Source organism: Amblyomma mixtum, chromosome 3, assembly GCF_055824585.1.
Source record: "Amblyomma mixtum isolate Tamu chromosome 3, ASM5582458v1, whole genome shotgun sequence".
NCBI lineage: Eukaryota > Metazoa > Arthropoda > Arachnida > Ixodida > Ixodidae > Amblyomma > Amblyomma mixtum.
In genome coordinates this window covers 187,345,866-187,371,150 of record NC_143014.1, presented here as the reverse complement: position 1 = coordinate 187,371,150, position 25,285 = coordinate 187,345,866, and the positions used below count along the sequence as shown (strand labels likewise).

General features: G+C 45.3%; 2 protein-coding genes across 4 annotated transcripts in view; both read left to right on the top strand.

Annotated features, from left to right (window-relative positions):
• The window catches only part of LOC149353011 (F-box only protein 7-like), a 33,757-nt gene extending 30,983 nt beyond the window's left edge, over positions 1 to 2,774 (top strand). For both annotated transcript variants that reach the window (XM_089582211.1, XM_089582212.1), the window contains exon 10: positions 2,568 to 2,774. In XM_089582211.1, the coding sequence (XP_089438337.1) occupies positions 2,568 to 2,722 (155 nt within the window). In that variant the 3' untranslated portion in view covers positions 2,723 to 2,774. The remainder of the gene's footprint in view (positions 1 to 2,567) is intronic.
• Positions 2,775 to 3,044: 270 nt separating this feature from the next.
• The window catches only part of rin (ras GTPase-activating protein-binding protein 2), a 45,155-nt gene continuing 22,914 nt past the window's right edge, over positions 3,045 to 25,285 (top strand). The window contains exons 1-6 of one of the 2 annotated variants that reach the window (XM_089582208.1): positions 3,045 to 3,183; positions 4,366 to 4,502; positions 17,696 to 17,867; positions 18,993 to 19,373; positions 19,474 to 19,654; positions 23,223 to 23,743. In XM_089582208.1, the coding sequence (XP_089438334.1) occupies positions 4,408 to 4,502; positions 17,696 to 17,867; positions 18,993 to 19,373; positions 19,474 to 19,654; positions 23,223 to 23,743 (1,350 nt within the window). In that variant the 5' untranslated portion in view covers positions 3,045 to 3,183; positions 4,366 to 4,407. Of the gene's footprint in view, positions 3,281 to 4,365; positions 4,503 to 17,695; positions 17,868 to 18,992; positions 19,374 to 19,473; positions 19,655 to 23,222; positions 23,744 to 25,285 lie in introns of both variants that reach the window. The other variant, XM_089582209.1, reaches the window with a different exon arrangement.

The window sequence follows — 25,285 nt, the reverse complement described above, 5'->3', positions numbered from 1 at the left end:
AGATGGTGACATATTGCATGTTATACAGTTGTCGCAAAGCATTGCATCAGTGTGACTTGTCGCTGCTGAGTAGGAATATACTTGCTTGTGCACTTTTCCCATGTTGAGGTTCAAATGCACGTGCACAAATTTTTGTGCGCTTTCCCACAAGCCACTTGCGCAGCTTTGTATGTGTATTACCGAACTCAATCAGTTTCTTTCAAGTGACACAGATGAGGCGGGAATTTAGAGTAGCCGACATGCGACTGATGTCAGCGGTTGTTTGCTACAAAGACCTTGCCACCATGTGGACAGCTCCAGACACTTTGCAGACTCCTAAACAGCTCATTTAGACCAACTTTTAAAGTGCGTAGTGAGGTTATACTGTGCAGAAAACTCTGGAAATTTTGACGTTTTTTTTTCTGTCTTTTTGGCGATGAAAAAAAATACGAAGAAAATGTTTTTCCCCATTTTTTTCATGGTTTTTTTTCAGGCGCTCACATCTGAGTCCTGCTGTATGAGCACTGCATTTGATTTTTGCATAGCTCTTTGTGAGGCCTGAAATCTTAAGTCTCACATGCATACAAATGATGAAGTTGAACTCAGAATGACTCATTGAATTACATCCCTTTCAATCCATTTTGACCACTGGTTTTATAGAAAAAGTGGCACACTTTTGTACTGCTGACTTCGTAACGAGGCCTCAGGTGTGATAAATATTCGTACTGCTGTAATTTTGATGTATAAAAAAATTTGAGTTAAAACTGAAAATTGCTTTGAGGACTATGATGAGCGAAATGACTCATGGAAAATGCTCAGGCGCTCAAAACTTCTTCAAATTTTTTTCCCGCCAAAATGGGTTACGACATACACATGTGCTTGTAAAAACACTAGAGAACACTGAGGGCGTCTATTAGCAAAAGATAAATTGCGCTGAATGGCTTGTTTGATGGTTTGGTAGTTTTCACCTCACAAAAATATGATACATAGGTGCACTTTAGTCTGCTTGCCGGCACTTGAAGCAGGTAGCACATGTGTAAATATGTAGGGGTAACTACACCTTCGAGTGTAAGCATTTCATTGCGTATTGCAATAGCACCATGACAATTTCTATCTGTGTAATATTAATATGTTAAATGTGCACTTTTCAGTACCAATTACTACCAAAGGCCATCAGACTTGGCGGTTATTGAACACCATTGCACAGCCATGTTTGACAACAGTTAACTTGGTTGTTGTTGGCTTGTTGAGGTTATAGAAAAGGGGCAGCATAGCAAACCATCTCAGTGGCCAAATGGTGGCTGCCTATCATGCCGCAGAGGACCATGCTTGTGTATGGGCTGTGGCTTAGGGATGTGTTGTCCATGCGCATTATAGAGCACTAGCAAAGCTTCAAGACGAGAGATAACCCCTCTCGTTTGTATGACCAGATTTATCCAGTGTATTTAGGGAAATCCCCCAAGGTGGGGCAGATTTCACTTAAGGGAGTAACTACTCATTTGTAGCCATTGGCTGTGTTCAGGCTAATGCTAATGAGTAATTACTCCCTTCATAAGCAGATTCACTGGCTTCAGTGGTGACTGAAACTGGGCAGATAATAGTGGCACATCATAATGGATGCAGTCAACAGAGCTCGAGAATAGCAGTGGTTAGCTTCAACGGTGGTTGAAGCTACATGTGTATTTATGGAATGAGGCTGCTGATCGAGTAGGGTGCTGATATATCTTCTCCGTGTGCACGACCTGAAAAAGAAAAAATGCATGAATGTGAATTTGTAATGTGCTTATGCCCTTTGTATATAGTGTGTAGGGCCGGAGAGGTATGGTATGGACAGGTGCAGTATTTGGGAAGCATAAAATGCAGTTCTACTTTTGTTGAGCTTGTGGAAACAGGCATAGCAAGGCTTGGTACCCAGAACTGTATAGCTTCGATAATTTTATTTTTAAGTGTCGAAGTTCATGCTTTAATAAAGGATTCAGTTCGAAGGGCGTAGAAATTGTAGATCGATGAGAAACGAAATTAACGCGGCGTTCATTGCGCTAGCTGCAAAAAAGAAAAGGCCTTTTGTGCTTCCTGGCAGCAGCGTCAAAATGCAAAGCGCTGCGAGTGGGAGAACCAATTTTGATTACAATGCCTAGTAGTTCTGCCACGGCACCTGAGATCGCATGTGTTGCACGAGCATCCACGTTCTGCCGGTGCTACGCGTAGCGCGCGCTCTTCGCGAGCGGGCCGCGAATTATGCGCGCGCCCTGTAGCGGAGGCCAACTCTCTCTGGCCATGCAGCAGAACCTACGAGTTAGATCCCTTTTACATGCACTGTGCTCAGTTCTCACGCGCAATCACTCGAGTCGTGAAGTCCTCGTCGCGCTCTTAGCTTCTGCTGCACGGCCAGAGAAAGCTGTCCGCGAGTATGGAATAGTTTCGTTTTCGTCTCGACCTGAGGGGCCCCCAGCATTGACTAGAACAGTGTAGCATTCGCAGCAATCTGGGCAGCGCAAGCAGCCTGATTAAAATGCGTGGGCACGCCGCACTTCCCATTAAGTTTATGCTTTTATTTTTCCCTTTGCCCTCCTCCTGCCTCTTTGTAGCACGGCCCCCAAGGTTTTCTCCGCCGTATGTTCCCCAGCTGCCTCGGCGTCCGCCAGATCCGGCGTTTCCAAGACCCTACTTCGGCCAGTACGGCGTCCTTCCGCGCGGTGTTCTGCCAAACCAGCCTTTCGGCCCAGGATTCGGGTTTCTGTGATGATGTCATGAGCTATGAGACGAACGGGGCATTAAAGAATATTGAAGAAGTGCTTGGGAGTAATACTGCGGTTCTCGTCCCCTTAGGGATGCGCGAGTATTTTTTTTTTGTGCGTGTGTGTTATCCTAACTGTTGGATAAAGAAATGCAAACGTGTATTAAGCTAATGAGTTATGAGCCAGGGTTTTCTTTTTCCTTCAGGAAGTGCATTTGATTTAATGCTTGCAGCAGTTCACTTAAAAGTGAACAACGTTGTTAAATAAAAGAAATTTATTTGAACTGCCTCTAGTCTGTTTATTATATTCTAACGTTAGTTTGAGCAAGTTTTTCTTTTTTCTTTTCGGTAAATTGTCGACAGAAGGTGTGCTTCACGCAGCTACCGAGGCGCCACTTGACGGCGATATTCGCAACGATGCACCCAAGTACGGGGTTCTTTGATTTATCTACAAAACTGTGACCGGCGTGAGTACCGTTTGGTGTTATGGTTGTGCGTTCGGCCGTAGTTAGTAGTTTTAAGTTTTCACGGGCCTGTGGTATTTTGCTGCGATTAGTTTTAAGAGTAAATGTGCTTTCTAATTGTTACAGTGTGTGTGAACAGTGTGCATTTCGCCATCGTAATTGAAACTCAGTGGTAGATGTATCTGATAGACGTTAAGCCTAACGTCAAGGGGCCCGCATTGCATGGTATTTGCATGCACTAAAAGAGCTCAAAATTTTCACATTTACTGTTGTTTATGCACATGGTTGCGTTGTACGTGATATTTTACAGCGCAGTTTCTGCGGGTTCGGTTGAAGGAAGCTGGGAATGGGCGCATTGTAAAGCATCACAAAGAACTGCGCAGACTTTTTATATTGTATCTGGGAATTAAATCCATTGTTCACTTGCTCAGGCAAGCAGTGGTGCTTTTACAGTCGCAGCACGATTGAAGTTTTTAAGTGGTTCATATTTTCGGCACAAAGAGGCTGTCGAAGCATGGCTGCACGCCTTGCTTCGAAACGTGCCAGACATGTGCTGCGAAGCCATCGGTGTTGGCCCTGTTGGATTTAAGAATGTGCGCTGCTCAATTGATTTGGCCCGGATGATTTTGATTTTGGTGGTAGAAATTACGCGTGCATGTGAAGATCGGGGTGGAAAACCGCTTGCCAGCGTTATCTGCTAGGTTCTCGTGCTCCGGCAGTCGCGATGCTGACCTTTTTCACTAGGGAGGGTTAAAAGCTAACTGGCTAGAGGTATTGAATTGGCGTTCTTCAGCTTCGCGCATTGCGTTGCAATAGGATCGACGATTGAATAGCCTTGCGTGCACAGATGTGCGTTCGGAGCTTGCTACGCAGTATGTGCGGCATACATACAAAGAGGGCAGCGCTGCGTTGCAAATTTCAGGGAGTGCGTCATGAACGCGCTGTCGCAGTAGGCCGTTTTTTTTTTTTTTTCGATCAGTTTACGGCGATTTGTGTACTAGGTTGCGCGTTATTGAGGTCGTTGTTGGCTTGCCGGTGTCACCGCATGCTGTGCTCATGACTAGTTGTGTATTGAAAAGGCTGTGGCGCATTCCGCGTGGCACTCGCACCGTTGTTTACTGACTGGATGCTCGTAATTAGTGGACAAGCACTCACTGGCGTCACGCGATTTTCTTTTTCGTGCAGACATCGCTTCCATCTTCACAGCCTTCTTTTGGCTACTGAGTCATGGTCATGGAAACTCCGACCGCTCTTCACATAGGGCGGGAGTTTGTCCGACAGTATTACACGGTGCTCAATAAGACTCCCCTACACTTGCACCGGTGAGTTTTTGCCTTTTACCGCAACTCTCTAAAGCTCGATGCATTAACGATGTGTGGTTCAAAGTGCTGTCCCGTGGGATTTGTGGGCATTTTATTTGCTCTTCTTGCTTTCAACAGCAGTGCACATGGTACTGCCTATCAGGTTTGATCAGGAGTGAACTAAGTGTGTTGCCCTGTAGGCAGTGCTGTCATAACTTATGCCAGTGCTGCTTTCACTTATGCATGAGAGTATAAAGAGGTCTTTTTTTTTTGTTTAACTTCTGGACAGTTGGAGGTGATGACATCATGTGGTGGGTGTATAGGGCTACTCTATTAGTAGTAGTGCTGTGCTGTATCTATGATGCTGCTTGGACAGAGCAGTACTCTGTTCACTGTGTGAAATGAACTAGTTTTGAACTACTCATAGTGGCATTTTGTTTTAATGTCTGTTGAGCGTTCATGTTATGGCCTTTCAAGTTGCCTTTAGATAAGATTTGTTGGATACTGTGAAGGGATAACATGTTTAACAGTGCATTTTTTTTTGTCTTGCTGATGACCAAAATGCAGATTAGATCACAACACTGCAAGGAGATTTTCTGGTGGCCCTATCATGGCTTGCCTTTTTTTTTTTTTGCTGAGCTTTCTAACTCTGGTATGATTGCTTGGTTTCCTTGCTTAGTCAAGTATGTGTCCTTCTAGCTCAGTGCAAAATTTTTCATGTACTGCAGAACAGTAACACAAGAGAAAATTTCATCATTTCATGCATTCATTGGAAGTGGCTAATCCCGAGATATGCTGGAAGGGGCAGATTGCTTAACAGCATGCTTATTTCAGGCATTTCTGTATTGCTGGAGAAAGATCTTTTTTGCTGTACTTGAAGCTTAGAGTGCCAGACTTGAGTGTTGCTGCCATAAAGTAGCATGCATCTGCAGAACTTTACATAGTGCGTGGGAAAAGAAATGAACCTATTGATGGTATTGTTTTGTAAGAGTTAAATATTTGATCTGCAGTAGAATGTGTGGCTACTACAGTGTACAACTTTTGGTTAACAGGGTACATGCCCATACCTAAATTTTTTTTCATGACTTCATTTCCTAACTCCCCAAAACGCCTACAGGAGTGCTTTCTTTGTGAGGCATGAAGGTCACCATTTTTGCTGGTCTTACACCTGTGTCGTATGCATATATGTAATGACAGGAAAGGCTTAAATGCCTAAATGCCTTGTATTTGTCAGTAGCATTATTTTGGGAGTTTGTACTACATGTCCAGATTTAATGCCATTATAGGTGAATCACAGTTAAAAACTGTGCTCACAAGCATAAAATCTTGACTATGCTGTATAAATGCACTATTAAAATTATTTTACCTTGCAAAAAATGCTGCTGTTTGTGGTTGACAATTGAAAATAGTAGCCATTAACTCTCGCATCAGTACACTTGTCAGAAGTGTCAGAATTGCAGGTAAAAATCTCATTTGCATTGAAAATGTAGAGGTGCATAGATTTTCCACTTGACAGGCTGTTTTCTTGAACTAAGTTGAATTCTTTTCTGCTTGAGGAATGGGGATGAGATTGTGCATTTCTCAGGCAAATGAGTTGTGGTGAACTCAATAGGTTGCGAATGGCAAAACTTCCAGCTTAATGCACTTATTGACATTAAATTAGTCTGCACGGCATGGGTATTAAGTTGTTAAATGAGGGTGCATGTTACAGGCTTAGCGTTTCCAGCTTCGTGAGATGATATTCATGTAGTTTTTGTGGTTGCTGTGCAATGGTTGCATGCATTTGTGCATCCTCATCAAAATACACTAACTGCACATTTTCAGCTCATTAGCCTCCATGGGTTGTATGAGCTTAGCAGGGTGTGCAGAAGTATGAGTGCAAATCTTGAACAAAACTTTTATTGGGATTGGTGAATAACTTTAATTTGCTGGTTTAGTTAAAATAAACATACTATGGTCAGATACAACTAAAAAATAAAGGGGCAAAGGCCCCTTAGAAGGCCAGTGGCTTTAGCTGCTTTTCATGACATCCTAGTTAATCCGTGGTTAATCCCTTTGCACCTATTGGCTTCTGTGATGCTAGGCTAGCAGGTGCAAGGGAATTAATCATGACATATGACACTTGGTTGACACCAGTAGCTAGGGTGCCCTTTGAGGGGCATCTGCTGCTTCATTCTTGAGTTGTATCAGACTATAGTTGGACCAGCGTAAAGCACTGGTGGTGTCTCCCTTCTTGTTCTTTGCGTTCTGTCAAAGTGTGCGCTGCTTTTGTTGTCAGTGAAAGGGCTGTTGTTTTCACTTATTGTAAGGCTGTAAAACTAGGCGTCATAGTGTGGAATATTTTTGTAAATTTTGTTAAAACCTTTATTGTTAAGTTTCATATTATTGCTGTCTGGGTGCTGATTGCCGCTACCTTTTGCATCCAAGAAACTCTATATACATTAATTTCTGCATGCTTTAATAGACAGTTTTAGCTGTGCGTCCGCAGGGGCTTAACGTACGCAAGGAGCTAGCGGGGACCGTAGTGTGCATGCGCAGAACGCAAGCGCAAGCCCTGCGTCTTCCGTACGTACGCAGGTCAGCGGACTTGGCGCAGCGTTGATTGCGGGGCTTACGTGGTTAATGGTGTTAATTGTTAAACATCTTTGTTAAACATTGCTTTTAAATTAACCTTGCAATCCACTAGCCCATTGAGTAAGTCCTCAAGTAGTGATGCTGAAATTTTTCTTTGCCAAATCCTCTCTACGAGGGAAGTGGTGGGTTTTGTGTGCAAGGGCACTGGATGATTTCTTTTGTAATGTGAGCTGCAGTGTTGCATGCAGTGAAGCTAAAGCTGCTAGCTATTCAGGGTCCCCTTCAATTCGTATTTGCTGCGTAATGCCATAGCTTTGCTTTCACCTGCTACGCATCACTTTGTACTGGCAAGAGCTGGCTTTTGATGATGAGGTAATTTGCGCCTGAGGTCTTGCGGATAGACAGGTGCCTGCTGTCTAAATATCTGCCTGACCTTTGTTGATAGCATATGCCTGAGGAAGCCACACTTGCCTGATAAACTACACTTTTAAGACTTGGGTCTCGTGCTTGCATGGCCGCTTGCCATTTTCTGCAATGACTATGCGATCTCTGCGCCTCTCCCACTGATGATAGACCAGCCGGTTTTAGCTAATTAGAGAAATGCATTTACTTTAAATGGTATGCTTAGTTAATACCAATTAAAGTTGGTAGGAGTACAGTGAGAAAAAAAAACAGTGCATAAAATAGTACTTTTGTTCGACTTGCCTGGTTGCTGGAAGTTTTTTGGTAAAACTATTGCGCCATGAATAAGGCTGCTTCCGCATCCACAGCATTTACATTAAATGTTAATCTCTGTAAATATGAAGTGGTTTCTGGCTCCAGTGGGTAGTTATTTAACACTGTCACTGTAAAAAAAAAGACCAAAAATGACAATGATGCATATTATATCCCTGCCACATGGCAAATTTAATGTCATTAAATGAAAACATTAGGTATCGATCGAGTTTACTGAACTCATTTGCCAGCGGTCATGGAGCTAATGTATTACCTTGACACAGAGACTCGGTGAGAATAATACCGAAGATTACAAAAGCGTCACAAGCATTGTAATATTTCTGTATCCATATAATTATGTGGTCATTCATTTATATCTGTGAAAATGCCAGATAGCATTGGAAAAAATAAAACTCTCCTTTTGCTACCAGCCAACCCGGGGTCCGGGCTTGCGAGGTTCACGTTGGCAACATGGCGGCGCCCTGCACGCCCGCTTCGGACCAAATACTGCATCGCTGCTGCATTTTTCAACACGATAGCTCGCTCTAAACGCTTATATTCACTTTTGTTTTGCGCATTCTCACCGATCTGCAACGATATAGGTGACAAATAGCCATAGTTTTTTAGGTAAATTCAAGAATTGCTTGATGTTAAGCCTAACTATCTACGGCGTACACTGTTGTCATAGCAACGACTCCCGGTAAAGTACTTCTCCAACTTTGCACTTGAATTTGTTTTCATTTGATTCAATTGATTTACATTTAAAAAAAAAACAAAGCCTTCGAATGCAAACTCCACTGCAATTAATAAAAGAGGAAAAAGTTCCTTCAGCATACAGTTCAGGAGCATTGACTTGCTGTCTCTAGATGGCGTCACAGTATGTTACGCTTCCCGGGTGCTACACTAGCCACTCCCAGCTAAAACTGTCATAGCCAGGACGGGTGGCAGTGCGCATAAGGTGCATCCGTAGTGTATGCACAGCTAAAACTGTCTAAAGTGTCTGTCGCTTGTGCAAATCTGGGATTAAAGTTCAAGAACTCTCCAGCCGCATTTCAGCACAAAAATTTTCTCGCTCTGAGATAGTGATGCATGAGCACTTGGTAACAGTCCAAGTGGCAGAAATTACTCAGCCCCCTACACTGCCACATGTGTAGCCCTGGTGTAGCTTGAACTTGCAACAACAAAATAATTTGTTGAACTAATTGGTGAAATGCAGGTGCAGAAATTTGGATGTGGCTTACTGGAGATAAAGCTTGGTTTTTAAGTCTTTTGATGGTGGAGTTGAATTTCATGGCCTATGCTCATATTTGATATTTCTAAATCCTTAATGGGACCCTGAACTAATTTTAATGGTCATATTCTAGTTCAGCAGATCTGTAGAGGTGATATTTATGAATATTCGGAGTGAAATTTGAACTTGGACCTTATAATTTACTAATGATATTGAAAAATTGCGGCTTGGAGTAGCTCGCAACTGATTAGGTTGGCACCTCATCGCGCATTCTAAAGCTCCTCTACCCTGATGACATCAGTGGGCAATTGGGGCGAGTTTCTCATTGGCATGCCCAGGTGGTGTGCCGTGCTGGATGGGGGCGTAGAGGGTGCAGTCCCGGCCTGTTTTCTTTTTTTCTTTTTCTGGTGTGTTGTTGGTATGGGTTGAGGAGTAACTTGATACGTTGTATGGATCCTTCTTGCCTTTCCAATGTGCAAAAAATTGGGGGAGTGATTGGAGCAGTAGCGGAGTGAAGTTGGCGTTATTTGTTATTTACCTCTTGGCTGGAGCCTTTTGACTGTCCTAGTTTCCTTGTTTTGTTGTCTTGATGGAGCATCTGTAAGACCCTCCATTTCTTGACTGAAATTGATGTTTACACTAATTTTTGAATCGTGGGGAGGCTATAGAACTTGGGTCAGCAGTTCCTCTCCAAAAGAACGGGATCCCTGAAAATGTAAGGAAGTAGAGTTTGGAAATTTTAAGTGGCTGAAAATAGCAAAAATCTGCAAAAAGAATAAAAACTGGTGAAAGTCTCGGTGCAAGCTGTTTTTTTAATCTGTTAGAGGAAAATGTCTATCATTTGGAATCAATGCCTTTTGCCAGTGAAAAGGCAGTTTGATTTTTCGAAATATACATCTTTTCTTGATGATCAGGTGAAAAAGTAGTAGAAAGAATGCCAGGTCTTCATCCGTGGGAATTTGAAAATTGTATATAACCCAGAAATGAAAGGCTGTGAGCATAGGACTCTTGAGAGCAGCATAAGTTATTATTCAGATCGTAAAAAACTTCCTTTTGTGGGTGGCAGCTGCATGTTCAGGGGGTACATTTGAACTATCGCAGTGAAAACAGCGCAAACTTCACGGGGGACAGAGAAATGACAGATGAGACGCAGGCTCTGTTTTTTTTTAACACGTCCACTCCCTCGGAAATGCACCGGTCCACTTTAACTCAAGGAGTGAGTGAGTAGGGGGGAAGAGAGGGGGGGGGGGGGCTTTCCGGACCATGCTTAGAAGTTCAGGAGCCTATCTCTTTCGCTGAGCAGCAAACTTGAGCCCACGCACCAGAACATCGTGGACAGCTTTGGGAACCTCGACATCACTGAGAAAGTGAACGTGATTTCTGTTCGATGGTGATTTCTTCGAAACGAACGTGAAGACTCTGAGTGGAAAGCTGCCCCAGAAGCTCTGTTGTCCTGTCTAGGATTTGGGATAACTGACGGCACAGTTCCCTCGAGTCACCTTTTGGCTTCGAAGCTTGCAGCAGCAACCATAGGTGGTCCTTGAAAAGACACTGCTGTGTGTGCCACTCTGTCTTTCTTCCCTTTCTGCGTCCTTCGTGAAGGTTGCACTGTTTTCATTGTGATGGACAACCAACTAGCTCATGTGTTCTTCCATTTGAACTAGTGACGGTGACACTTTTCAAAGGACAAACCTTACATTATGCAATAAAGAAAGGGAGCCTTGGGTGAGAATTTGTATCTGTGGTATTGGATTGTGGGGTCCTATCATGTTTATTATCAGTTTGTTTTAAAAAATACAAATATGTCTTGTGGTGGTAGTTTGAAGTAGGTGTTAGCAGCCCGCTGAATCTGTGTCCCCTCTCGGTGTGTGTTGTGTGGGTGTGTGTACTGTCCCTGTGAATACCAGCACATGTGATACCATTAGCTCATAACCAGTGATGGCAGTGCCTGCTGGCTAGGTGGTTAAAAGCAATTGTTAACCAGCTACTTTGAATTGGGACATTTGAGTTACCTCCATTTGTGTGCTGACTGATTCTCTCTTAGCTTTTATGATCAATGATATCTTGTGAAAATTGGCAGTCTGACCTGCCTTTTTTCACTTGCCAGTGAACCTTTCCTTATATGAGACATGCTAATATGCATTGCAAGTGAGTTCATTAGTGTGAATTTGCCGTGAAAGATGTGCGAGTGATTATGTTTTGGAGTTTTTGACATCACTGTTCCGAAGCTCTTTCGTAGGGGTGACAAAAGAGTTCATATATCTCTTTTAGGGCATGCAGCTTTTAACCTGAGATAACTAGGTTTAATATTAAGATATTTTGGCCTTGTCCTGTGTTTTTATGGTCCACAAGTTCAAAGTGTAGAGGGACAAGGGATACTTGTGCCCCTCTACACTTTGGCTATTGTTGTACAATGTGCACTAACCCATGTGAAGTGTTTGGACATTTGTAGTTTCTGCGGAAACAAAGTATGCAGGAACTGCGTTGTTCTAGTTTTTAGGATCAAAACTATTTCAGTAGTACTGGGACTGGTGTTTTTGTAATAGCCATTTTGAGGAAAGAAAAAAAGAAAACCACCTGCACACTCTGAAATGCCACAGAATGCAGTTTATCTTTAGCTGATCAGCTGGCGCTGTGGAGTGAGCTGGCCTAGAGTTCTTTCCCAGTCAAAAACCTGTGTACTGGATTGGATGCAGTAGTGGGCAGTTTCATCAGTAGTATATATGTATGACTAAGGCCCCTGTTTCCCCTTGAAAAATTGCAGATGAGAACTCCCCCCCTCTTTTTTTTTTTTGCAGAATCGTGTTTTAGCAGTCACATGCTCTTTGTGATATTATTGTGGACATGCATAGTAATGACAAAATGATAGGAGCATGATTAGCTAAATCATCTGAATTTTCTTGAAAACGAGTCGGGTATTAACAAAGTTTGCTGATACTTGACACGCCTGCTCTCCCATCCGCTCAAGCAAATTAACAGGTTTAATGTGGTGGCTCTGGCGGCAACATGTCCACATTCTTCTGTGGAGTGAGTCTGTTCTGTCATCTTTCAAAAGAAATACAGTAAAACCTTGTGAATTCAGACTTCAACCTGCTGCGGTGGTTTGGTGGCTTTGGCATTAGGCTGCTGATTCACAGTTTCGATCCAGGCTGTAACAGCTGTATTTTGATGGTGGAGAAATGCAGACACTCTCTTGTGAGCACTAATGGCACGCTATGCAGAAGCGGTACGTTCTATGCTAAAGGTTGAAGGTCTCTATATGCTTGTGCCAAAGTTAGTGTTCTTGTTTCTTTCACTGCCTACTTTATTCCTTGCCTCACGGCACAGTTTCATGGTCAGCCCCCCACCCCATTTGTCCACGTTCCATGACACTCTTTTGGCACATTCTTTGCACCTGTCTAGCAGGCTGTCTGCACAGGAAAGGCTCTTTCCAAACATGCTCGTTGCCTACACTTCCGCTGGTCACAGATGCACCATATTTCATCTGGCGCTAGATAAAAGGACAGGGGCTCTCCAATTGTTAGTGCACCTGCCGCCACATGCATTTCAGTGGGGCTCGGGCAGCAAAGCACCATGAAATTCAGGCTTCAGGAAAGTTTTTTGGAAGGTCGGTTTCTGTGCTCGTCACGCCTTGACTCTGCCTCCTGACGCAGAATCTAAATTAACAAGGGTGCACCACCATAGACTTGCTTGGGTGTTGTCTGGATTTCTAAATTAATGGAGTTTTATTGTATTCATAGTAGCGGCAAAAAAATGTTTCTAGTTTTGTACACTTCTCATTATCCATTCTAGAGGGCCCCGCCGCGATTTCTCAGTGGTTATGGCGCTCTGCTGCTGACCCGGAAAACGCGGGTTCGGTCCCGGCTGCGGCGGCCGAATTTCGATGGAGGCGAAATGCTAGGGGCCCATGTACTGTGCGATGTCAGTGCACAGGTGGTCGAAATTTCCGGATCCCTTCACTACGGCGTCCCCCTTAGCCTGAGTCGCTTTGGGACGTTAAAGGGACACTGAGGAGAAATTGAAGTTGACTTGCATCGACAGAATACCAGCTCCTGATTACAAAAACGCCATTCATACTGACAACAAAGCTCTTGTAACGTAGAAAAGAGCAAGAACCAAAATACAGGTATCGCCGCCACAGGCCAAACTCACAAGTACAAGCTTCATGGCGTCATAGAACAAAACAGTGTTGCTAGAACCAATAGTTATAGCAACACTAGGACACGAGAATCTACGAATCACTGAGGCGCAGCAAATGCATGCGCAAATCTCCTTGACGTCGCCAGATGGCGCCACGTACCCGATAGCTACGCGCGCTCCTGCAGCGCCGGGACCAATCAGCGCTTGCTCTCAGCGGTATGGGGGCTCCCGGTATTCCGCTAACGGTAACAAGGTACACGGTATGCTAAAGGCGTCTATTTACGAGAACTTCGTTGACGACTTCGAGAACGGGATCCATTGTAACGCTGGCAAAACACCGGTGCAAATGTAAACGAAGCGACGGCCGCAATAGCCGATAGATGCCTTCAACGTGCGGCCGGCGGTAGCTTTCTTTTCGGCTGCTGCTGCGCCGCACTGCTGGCCGCAAGAAATCACGGAGTCTGCGTTACGTCATGTGAATGTCATGTTTCACGTCACTTAGTTCTGTGTCATCATAGCAGAATCCGAAGTTTGAATCAGAGCGGCGGGAAAAACTATTTCAACTTCGAATCCAAATTTCTTAGAAATAAATGCATCTTTCGCTGCTGGCCAAGTGGCAACAAAGCCATGAAATGCCGAACTATCGGATTTTGCTATAAAAAAAATATTAATAGAGCTCTCCTCAGTGTCCCTTTAAAACCCCCATAAACCAGACCATCACCTACACATTTTTCTTTTCTACACATCTGGCTCTCATTTGTTGATTGTGGTGTGATGTCGCTACATCTGCCTACCAATCCTGAATTAGTGTGATAATGCACACAGCTTTTCCTCCGAACGTCCACACTAACGCTCTGGCATTAAAACGGAAAGAATTGGATGCAACACTACTGCCATGAGCTGGCAGAATTTATTATCGCGTTTTTGTGTTTCTGTCAGTTTCTGTTTACTTTTCTGAGCTTCCATTCTACATGTTGTATATTGGAAGGCATTTGGGTTTTCACCACCTTTCGCAGCATCTCGCTCCTGCCGCTACAAACATTGCTCTGAGAAGCTCTTGGCCGTTCCCGCCACTGCATGGTTGATTAACTGATAGTAAAGCTACGCCTGGATGTAACGAACCTCAATCATGTAATGAAATCCTTGATATTACAAATTTTCTCTATTCCTTGAGGAGTAGGCACCGAATTTTATTTCTGTCTTTGGTTGGTTTATGGGGTTTAATGTCCCAAAGTGACTCAGGCTATGAGACACGCCGTAGTGGAAGGCTCCGAATAATTTCAACCACCTGGGGTTCTTTAACGTGCACTGACATCATACTGTACACGGGCCTCTAGCATTTTGCCTCCATCGAAATGCGACTTCCATGGCCGGGATCGAACCTGCATCTTTCGGGTCAGCAGCCGAGCACCATAACCACTGAGCCACCGCGGCGGCTGTTATGGCTTTCAAATAATGTACAGCACATAGCAAAACATGGACAGCCACCTGAATTGTGGCAAAAATTGGTTAATAATATATGGCTGAACTTTTTTCTCATGCAGTTTCAGATATAGCTCAGATATATGCAGATAGATATAGATATAGGTGTACAAGAAGGGTTGTATAGTTGCTGCATTTTTAGTTTTCATTCACACCAACTCTTATGCAAGCGTGTCCAAGAGTTGTAATCACAAAAAATTAACGAGCGGCAAATATATAGCCATTTTCGCACGTTTCTCATAACCTGAAATCGTCTTAAAGGGGCTCGAAACACCTTCTGAGGAGAGCGCATCAACTTACTCAATCACTGTGTTGTCATGAACACCTGAGCCAAGTAATACACCTCTACACAGAGCAGAGGATCCACAATCACGCGCGAAAGTTGGTGAGCCCTTGCCGGCGACTTTTTCATGCTCGCACCCTCCTCCGTAGCTCGCACCTACGTATACGAGAGATGGCTATAAATTATTTCAAGCTACCATGGCCACTACCAATAAGTCGCCTAGCTCCGGCTGGTCGGGAAGATCCGCCCTTGGAGGTGGGGCCGGCGGAGAAGCGCAGATCTTCCAGCGTGCAAAAAGTGATGAGAGGAGAGGGAAAGGCGTGAACACACTAAAATTCAAATTTTGACTATAGGTAACTCGGCTTCTACAAAATGCATGCAAAAATTCTTGCTGGACAATATTCGTGAAATGGGTGCTTTGACATCCCAGGCATACCACAACGTAGAGCCCCTTTTAGTCACAGCTGTTGTCGCACCGTTGAAACTGAAACGGCGCAAGAAAAAAGACAGTTTTAAATTAGGTGGTGTAGGGGATTTCCATTTTGCGGCTCATGTGCATTATTTATTGTCTTGCGCTCTATTCCAAAGAGAACATGGATTGCTTCAAAAAATTTAGTGCGTCTTCTCCTTTAATGACACATTGAAGTGCGTGTGAACCTGCTGTGCTGACTAGCTGCGGTACTTAAAATTGGGCTGAACTGCACGAAAGTTTTATGGTGATAATATACAAACTGACATTAGAGGAACATCAATAATCGCAATGAGCAACCCAGCTGACACAACACACCGTGCTCCAGCGCCATCAATGCTTTTATGTGGAAAACGCAGCAGTAGTCCTCACAGCCTTCGCTTTTGTAACGTTGCACCAAGTGACACCACACCAGTTAATGCTCATGAGCAATGAAAAACAATAGGTCATAGCAAAAAAAAGACAGGACAAGCAGTGCGCGCATCACCGCCATTCGGTTGGTAATATGATATCGACGCTGGTAGTTGTGTCAGGAGTGGGGACAACGAAAAGCACAAAGCATTGGTAACTCGGGGCACAGAGTTTTTTCTTAGGGCTACGATGACCAGGTCGACCGAGAGAGGGGACATGAGGGAAGAGGCGGCGGTGGCGTAACCGTGTGTACTCTGCTCTTGTCTGGCCATGGTGCCTCTCCGTCGAATTGACAAACATGCCTTGACTAAGCACTCCGCCTCCACTACTGGAATGAAGGAAACAGCCACTCCTCCACTTGAGGGGCTGTTGGGATTCAAGAATGCTACTAGTGTTATTCCGGTGAAGAGCTCCCCGAGGAACCTACTTCCAACCAAAGAGTAGGGCGAAAAGTTGGCCGTGAAAGGGCATGTCACTCTATATTGTATGGGTAATTTGACATGGTGTGCCATCTGAAGAACCTTCGCAGAGAACCTAGGCTTTAACAGCCTAAAAAGTCGCAAGCTGCATGACCAAAACACCTGTGAAAGACGGCTGGTGATGTAGCAGCTATGTAGGGCGTTTGGAAGTGGTGTGAAAAAACTGCCATTGGTAATTTGTGTGAGATTTCTCTCGCCCGTAGTGGTGAGCAGTGGAAAGTCGCCTGATCCTGAAGTAGTGAAATGGGCTCATTGGAAGCCAGCTGGGAGCCATAATTGTAAACGCGCTTGAAAAGCCATGCCCGTCCATCGAACGCGAGTATCGGTTCGGTGGTCAGAGTGAAACCACCTGCTTCCTTTGCAATGCCGGGCTACGTTTAAAGGCGCACATACCCGAGGCACCGGGCCAAGCCATTGATGCATACAGCACTGATGTTTACGCTTCACAACAGCTTTCATCTCCACAGTCCCTACAAGTGCACCACTGTCTGCAGAAACTTCACAATATGAGTGAAGAGTGGTGCGCGCGCACTCTGCAACTCAGCACACAGTGGAGTGTGAAACGTTGCCTAGGTTGCTGGTGACTACTTGTAATTTGCCCTAGCCATATAAGTGTGTTGTGATGAATAGCTACAACACTGAAGGCAGCAATTGACCACAATTGGCCGTGGTGGCTCAGTGGTTATGGTGCTCAGCTGCTGATCCAAAAGACGCGTGCTCGATCCCGGCCGTGGTGGTCACATTTCGATGGGGGCGAAATACTAGAGGCCCGAGTACTCTGTGTGTTCAGTGCACTTTGAAAAAACCCCAGGTGGTCGAAATTTCCAGAGCCTTTCACCATGGCATCCTTCATAACCTGAGTTGCTTTGGAACGTTAAACCCCCATAAACCAGACCATCATCATCATCAGCCTGACTACGCCCACTGCAGGGCAAAGGCCTCTCCCATGTCTCTCCAATAAACCCTGTCCTGCGCCAGCCGCGGCCACCATATTCCTGCAAATTTCTTAATCTCATCTACCCACCTAATTTTCTGCCGCCGCCTGCTACGTTTGCCTTCTCTTGGAATCCACTCCGTTACCCTTAAGGACCAGCGGCTATCTTGCCTTTGCAATACATGCCCTGCCCAAGCCCATTTCTTCCTCTTGATTTCAACTAAGATATCATTAACGCGCATTTGTTCTCTCACCCACTCCGCCCGCTTCCGACCGGACCATCACCGACACATTTTTCTTTTGGATTTCGTTTTGCATTGTCCTTTTGAGTGTTCATGCAGGAACTGCTTGTAATGAGGGGTCACCAACTTTAGTTCTCAAGATCGATATATGTAGGTAATTAAACATTGCGTCATTTTTGTTGATGCTTAGTGTTTTGTTTGTGCAGTGCTGCTTGGTGCTTGCAGTGAGGGTTTTTTTTTTTTTTGCTTTTGCAGGTTTTACAGTCAGGACTCGTCCTTTGTTCATGGGGGCCCTGAAAAGCAGGAGTGTGTCATGGGTCAGCAAGAAATTCACCAACGTATCATGCAACTCAACTTCCGTGACTGTCATGCCAAGATCAAGCAGGTGGACTCGCTCACTACTCTGGGTGAAGGTGTGGTCATTCAGGTATGGCTCTTATTCTTGAGGCAACTACTTTCCATAGTGCTGATTGCTAACATGCGTTGATGGTAGCAGGAATGGCTTTTTATGATGACGTAATTTGCGCCTGAAGTCTTGCAGATGGACATATGCCTGTTGTCCTTCATGTCTGCTTGACTGTTGTTGACGAATGTGTCCTGAAAAAGCCGTTCTGCTTGTTGGATTTATCACTTGGAGTTTGGGCAGTAAAATCAGCCAGATTCAGGTACAATATGGTAGGAAAGCCGCGTACTAAAACTTCTAGACCGCAAGCATTGAAGTTGGTGTATGTTAAGAGCCATCTCACATAATTTTAGCTGAAGGGCCTTGATCATTAATTTCAGTCTGAGTCTCGGTAAAAAGTCACTTTTTGCAAACTTTAAAAGTAATTTTCTTAACAGGTACTTGGTTTACCAATTTTATAATTGTTTTCTTTTTTGCATAAGCTGCTGCAACGGGTCTAGCCCGGAAAAAATTTTCGAGGCTGAAATGTTAAGGACATTTATATAAAATATTTCTTGAAATGCCACATTTCTTGCTTTTTTAGCGAAGCAAGAAAACACGGAAAAATCTTATATGACTTAATTAATAAAGTCAGAGTAAAGAACAACTCAAGTGAAATATTCGACGCGGGTTCGATCCCGGCTGCGGCGGTCGAACTTCGGTGGAGGCGAAATTCTAGAGGCCCGTGTGCTGCGCGATGTCAGTGCGCGTTAAAGAACCCCAGGTGGCCGAAATTTCCGGAGCCCTTCACTATGTCGTCCCTCATAGCCTGAGTCGTTGTAGGACGTTAAACTCCAATAAAAGAAACCAAATATTTGAAGATAAGATTTATTATTGTATCCTGTTTCATATTTGATTAAAAAATTTTTTACTCCAACCAACTTTTGCCTCTTCGCTGAAACTCTATTCTTGTATTCACCAACTAGCCCATTTTTTTTTTTTTTTTTCAAAAGAATATGCGATGGCCACTTTTGTGGTCTGGGACGTTTCACATGAAATGACCCCGTAGCAAATTATAGAAATAGGGCAGTGTGTTTTTGAACCCTGTATTAATGTGGATTAAGTGTGTGTCTAACAGTTTTGTTTCGCTCTGCTCTTTTGCTTGGGCAGGTGACGGGAGAGCTGTCAAATGCAGGCCAGCCGATGCGACGTTTCATGCAGACGTTTGTCCTGGCACCCCAGCAGCCCCTGAAGTACTATGTGCGCAATGACATCTTCCGCTACCAGGATGAAGTGTTCACAGAGGAGGAGGAAGAGGAGGAGGGCACTCTGGCGGGTCAGCAGGTACAAGAGGAGGCTCCTGAGCAGCTGATGGCTCACCACCAGAGCGCACACACAGATGTGGCCCAGCACCCTCCTGAGGCAACCACCCCTCTGGTGAATGAAACACCCATGCCTCCTCGGGGCGAGCAGTTGGGCAATGGGGGTGCGAGTCCATCTTCAAACAGCGTGACCTCTGGTTCTGGCCGGCCCGCTTACTTCGAGCCGCAGGTGAGGCTGGTTGAAATACACTGTCTTGCTAGCCATGTTGTCCAGCTTCTCACTTGGGGAGGCTGTGATGGGCATGCTGTTATAGACAAACTGCCTGCAGGTGATGCGCAATGGGACGGCACACCTAGTCTCGGAAGGTGAGTCCTCTCAAGCCTCCCTGGCCAGCAGCAGTCCTCCAGAGGCACCTTCATCAGCGCCCACTGCTCCTGCTGGCAACACAATGAACTGGAAAGATGACGAAGCTCCTGTGCCACCTGCTGCACCACAGGTCAACCACCAAGGTAGGCTGCTGTGCAGCCCATTTTGCTGCTTAAAAGTAGAACCTCATCTATGCGTTCCTGGTTCATGTTGTGTCCCAGTTGCATATGCTTGAAGTTGTGAGCTGTAAGACTGTCCGTGCTCTGGTTTATATGTTTCCAGATGATACAATACCCTGGAAAGAATGTTAATAGAGGTCTCTGCTACTTTCATCCTCACTATTGCCGGGCTTGATAAGCTACAGTTTCTTCTGCAAGTGCACATACTAAGTCTACTGGGATTAGAAATCCTGGTCGGACTTTGCACTGGCAAGTGCTGGCCAGCCTTCTTTAAAATTAAGTGTTGGTGTCAGTGCAGTAAAATCTCCGATGCAAATCTCATGGGATCACAGAATAATATATTTATATTACAGTGAAATCCACCTATAACGATATTGAGAAAGTCTGGAAATTCGATTGCTGTAACAGAACATGATGTCTGGACCGGCAAAAAGAAAAAAAAGCAAAACACCAAAAGAACACGCCCATGTTACCCACGTATTCCCCCATGCATGTAGCCGCCACCACCACCAGTGCTCCTCTCAAGGGTGCACAGCATCTTGGCGCTCCGCCAAGTTCGCTTAGCATGCCACTGTGGGCCTGCTGGAGATCCGAAGATCCCACCAACAGATAAACACCCCAGGGTGTTGTGGCCAAGCCGCATCTTTGCACGCTGCCAAGCTCTGCGCTGTGTGATCAGTTCACAAGCACACAAACGGGGCGGAAAAGGCGGTAGGGCGGAAACTACGTTTGCGCGAGGAAGCGTTGCATGGGGCCGGCAAAGGAGGCTCTTCCCTCTCCCTCCAGCGATTGCAACGATGATACAGTGCAATCCATTTACAGTGATATTGAGAAAAACCTGTAAATCTGATCATTATATCTGGGCCAGCAAGAAGAAAAGAAGTAAAAGCAAAAAGAACACTCCCTCGTATTCCCTCATGCATGTAGGTGTTATCTCATGCACTTTGTCACCCGCACCGGCGCTCCTGTTGAGGGTGCACTGCGTCTTGGCACACTGCCATGTTCGCTGAGCGAGCCACCCCGCTGGAGCTCCCATCAAAAGATAAAAATGCCTTGATATTATTCGTGCACAGCATCTTGACACGCTGCCAAGGTATGCGCTGCAGACAGTGCAAAACGGAGGAATGTGCTTAGAAAACTGAAGGCCTTTAGAAAAGTAAATTCTCAAGACAAAAGTGGGGGGGCGGGTTCGAGATATCGCCTTGAGAATGTGTTGCGTGTGGTGGCCAAGCAAGCTCTTCCCTCCTCCCTCCAGCGATTGTGATAGTGATAGGGCTTGATTCCCAAGGCCGCATGTAATGCTCCCTTTCCGATTTTGCCACTCCGGTCTGTTTGCGGAGTTTGTATGTTGTTCGCTTCAAAGAGTTGATTTTTTTTATCAAACTTTCAGAGAAATTTTTGGTGGCGAACACCTTGCGGGCGACTAGAATCATATCATTGTAACTGTTATTTTGCCGATAATCTTCTTGTTATACAGTCAAGCCCACTTATAACAATATTCAAGTGCCATGGAAATACCATTGTTATAACCAATAATTGTTATAACAGGGTTGTGCTGAAAAAAAAAGAAAGGATGACAAACTTCAGAGCATTTATTGACAGTAAATACCCAGAGGGGTTTGATTGTTCTAATGCCTGTGAAAGCTCGTTAAATCGAACTTCAGAGAACCGGAACAATGTTCACCGATGACCAAAGCACCGCCATCACTGCACCACCGGGAGCTTTGCGCACCTCCACGTCACAGGAATCAAGCCGGCTTTTTGGAAGCTATTCTTATGGGAAATTCAAGAAGCATGCAGAACCAAGGGTGCGGTGACAGCTGACAAGAGAAAAACCGCGCTGGCTGCATGCACGCGCGCTGCACTGTTTGATTAGGGGTACGCATGGCGTGCGTAGCCAATGCAGCAATGCAGCAGCTCTCCTGACGCGATGACGCCTGCCTCTTTTGCTTTCGTGGCGTTGCTGCGCCAGCTTAGTCCATTGGTCGGCCCCACACATGCACGCTTTTGTGTTGTAAGCATGGTTTTGCTGGTGTGGTTGTAGCATTTCTTTTCTTTTTCTGTAATGGTTGACGCTCAATTACCACATTTAATTGTTATAACCAATAATGTGCCTTGACAGCATTGCTATAAGCAGTTTATTTTACCATAGAACACATGGCAAAGCTGATGGTGCCATGACCGACCATTGTTATATCCGATATATTGTTATAACCAGTATTGTTATAAGTGGACTTGACTGTATATGGTTTATTTTTACGCAGGTGCAGGGGAGGTATTGAAAAGAATTTGATCGTTATAAGTAACGCTTGGTTTCTAAGGCCGCATGCAACACAATTTTGCCATGCTGTTCTGTTTGCAGCAGTTAAAACGAGTTTTCGAGTCATTCGCTTCAAAGTATTATATTTATCAGACTTTCAGGCAAGTTTTCGAGTAAGCACCTTCGGGGCGGCCGGAATTCTTTCGTTGTGTCCGTTATTTTTCTGATGACTGTATTGTTATAAATGGTTTATTTTTACAAAGGGGCAATGGGAAAATTGATAAATCTAAAGAGTTTGATTGTTATAAGTGATATATCGTTATATCTGGTATCATTATGAGTGGATTACACTGTATCTGAAATTTTATAATGACGAGAACCAGCAAAATCTGTATGTTGTAGCACGGTAAATGCATTCACGAACATGTATGTATAGCTGATAGGATTTGTTTATAGCCATGTGCCACTGCGCGACACGAAGATATGGAAGTGTTTATTTCATAAATTCAGTCACTTGTTTTGCAGCACTAAATCTGCATATAATAATGTAAACAAATTCGACATACAAGGAATGCTTTTTACCTTTTTTTTTTTTTTGTTTGCCATGTACAGCCCCATCTGGGCTGAAATGCGCGGTGGTAACTCTCGCAAAAGTAATCATTCCCTGTTTTATTTACATGTGCGTAAATTAAAATTACTGCATAAATAAAAATAAACTGTTACTGCCAACTGTTTGTGACCCCTTTTTGGACCAAAATTGTTGACCTGCTTTGACCTTCCATGCTTTCTGACATCCACCGACTGTGACTGCCGCAGGTCACACATGCGGGTTCTGAGCCATTGGCAGAGCCGTCATTGCTGGTAGTCATGTGCCATATCGCATAGTTGTGTAGAAGTCTCTGCCTTAATTCCCATTTGGAATGTACTCTGGTGATGTGACGTTTGCCAGTAAAGTGCTCCACCGGCCTAATTCAGCTCAGACAGTTCCCGCCAACTGTTGTATGAAGCATGGTGTGTGTAATGTTGCGTCATGTTATCAAGGCTTTTGATGCACTATCGGTATGGGGGCCTTGCCAGGCCCACGCTAATTTGTCATAAAATACAGGTTGTTGCATGACGGGATGTGTAATCGGGGTTCTACTGTACTGTTAAAGTTTGAATTTCTTCTTCATCTTGCAGTCAGTACTGTAAAAGCTCACTTGGTGTATGCATTGAAAAGGCTGGCAACTGAGGCTGTGCTGCATTCAACTGTTTCGCTTTGTTACTCTGCAGCACCTCCCGAGACCAAGACCTATGCCAACATGGTGAGCAAGAACTCTGCGCCACTGTCGTCGTCTGGATTCACGTCACTGAGTCCTGCGGCACCCTTTGGCGGTACACCAACCAGTGGAGCGGGTCATGGTCCATCAGGTGCCGGGCACCCAGGCAGCCGTTTTGGAGGTGACCATCTGCCTGGGGGCTTGCCTGCAAGGCCGGACCAGAGGGGAGGCCCACGGCCACAACAGCAGGCGCGACCGCAGCGCTCTTCGCTACCCCCAGCCCCCAAGCGAACAGAGGGCGGCCGCAACGACGCTGTACTGAGTGGGGGAGATGATGGGGCTGCCCCACCACCCCTGCGGTCTGGCACAAAGCCACAGTACCCTGACAACCAGCAGGTGTTTGTGGGAAATCTGCCGCACACTATCACCGAGGAGCAAGTGCGTGAATGCTTTGAGCATTTTGGCCGTGTTCTCGAGTTTCGCATCAACTCCAAGACAACGGGCAAGATGACAACTGGTGGCAAGGCTGTTCCTGTGAGTATTTCGTAGCCTAAATGTTTGTCTTCTGCTGTAGCCATTTGTGTCTTCAGAGAGCTTGGCACTTCCGTCAATCTTGCTATTTTGGAACCCTAATTGAAGCATCGTGGCAATACAGTCGAACCCGGATATATCGAATTCGAAGGGGATCGGAAAATAGTTCGATATAGCGAAAATTCGATATACAGATATAGGCTAAAACTGCACTCCCGATCATAACAAATTGTGGCTTACCGTTTGGAACAGCCGCGAATCACATAGTATGGGCACGCAATGTGAAAGCGCTTTATTTCGCGGGAAAAAAATCACTAATTTCGGGCTGCTTTTTCCCCTGGGAAACGAAGTTCAAAACACTGGCCTCGATCTTCTCGAGACTGTCCAGGTGCGAGAGCACAGTGCCTTCCATTTCGCCGCAACAGCGCCGAATCAGGCTAACGCTGACGCCAGTTCAGTGGCTGCGCACGGACGCGTTTCTTCGACAACACAGTTGCCCTCGTCATCGCTGGAGTCGGCGTCTTGAACGCCAGCTACCGCTTGAACTTCGCTGTCAGCGTTAAAGTCCTCAACAGTCACTTCGGACGGAACGGCGCCCAGAAAATTGGACAAGTCGCGAAACGCGTCGTCCAAGCACTCATCGTCATCTAAATCTTCCGGACATTCATCTCTGGCCACTTCAAGGCCTGCCTTGCCAAAACAGTTGGCTACTGGGGCCTGCTTCACGTCGCGCGTTGAAACACAGGCACACACAAAAAAAAAAAACACGCGAGGCGCAGATGGAGCGATAAGAGCGAAGCCTATGCGAGCGGCAGTCAACCCTGCTGCGAAGGAACGACAGAGGGAAAAGAAAGAGCAGGGAAAAAGATCGGCGCTCTGAGCTTCGTTTTTTTTTTTTTTTCTGAGCTCTCTCTTTTCCCCAGATCCACCATGTGCCCACGAGCGACCGTTTTCTCTCTCTCTCTTTCCCCAAGAAGCGTGGTCGCCGCGCGTCTCCATGCGGCACTCTCTCTTCGCTGATCTCCAATGACCTTGACGGAGCACACGCCGGCGGTACAGGAGGAGAGGAGGAGCAGGAAAGCTCGCGCCGGTGGGGCGAAAAAACGGGGAACAAAAAAAAAAAGGGGGCCCTGCGCCTGCTGACTGCGGAAATGTTCTCCGCTGAGGCGGCTGAGGACCGGACAGGAATGTCTTTGGGGAAAGCGCACCTTCCAGGGGCGCGGCATTCGATATATCCAATGTCCGGCGAAAATGGAATTCGATATACAACGCAGCTGTCCTATACTTTTACATAGTATTTTCAAGGGGGTAATCTGTGTGTTCGCTATAGCCAATAATTCGAAATATGCGGGTTCGATATATCCGGGTTCGACTGTAGTGCGTTATCTCACTTGGCGTCCTTTAATTTTAAACTTCAAGCATATCTTGCTTGGTGTATAAAGAGCTTTCGCATTCTTGCTCAGATTTTTAGAAAAGCAGGATTTTGTGCCGTGTGAAGCTAGAAGCAAAATGCAGTGACTGGACTGAGCTCCATCTTCCTCATTT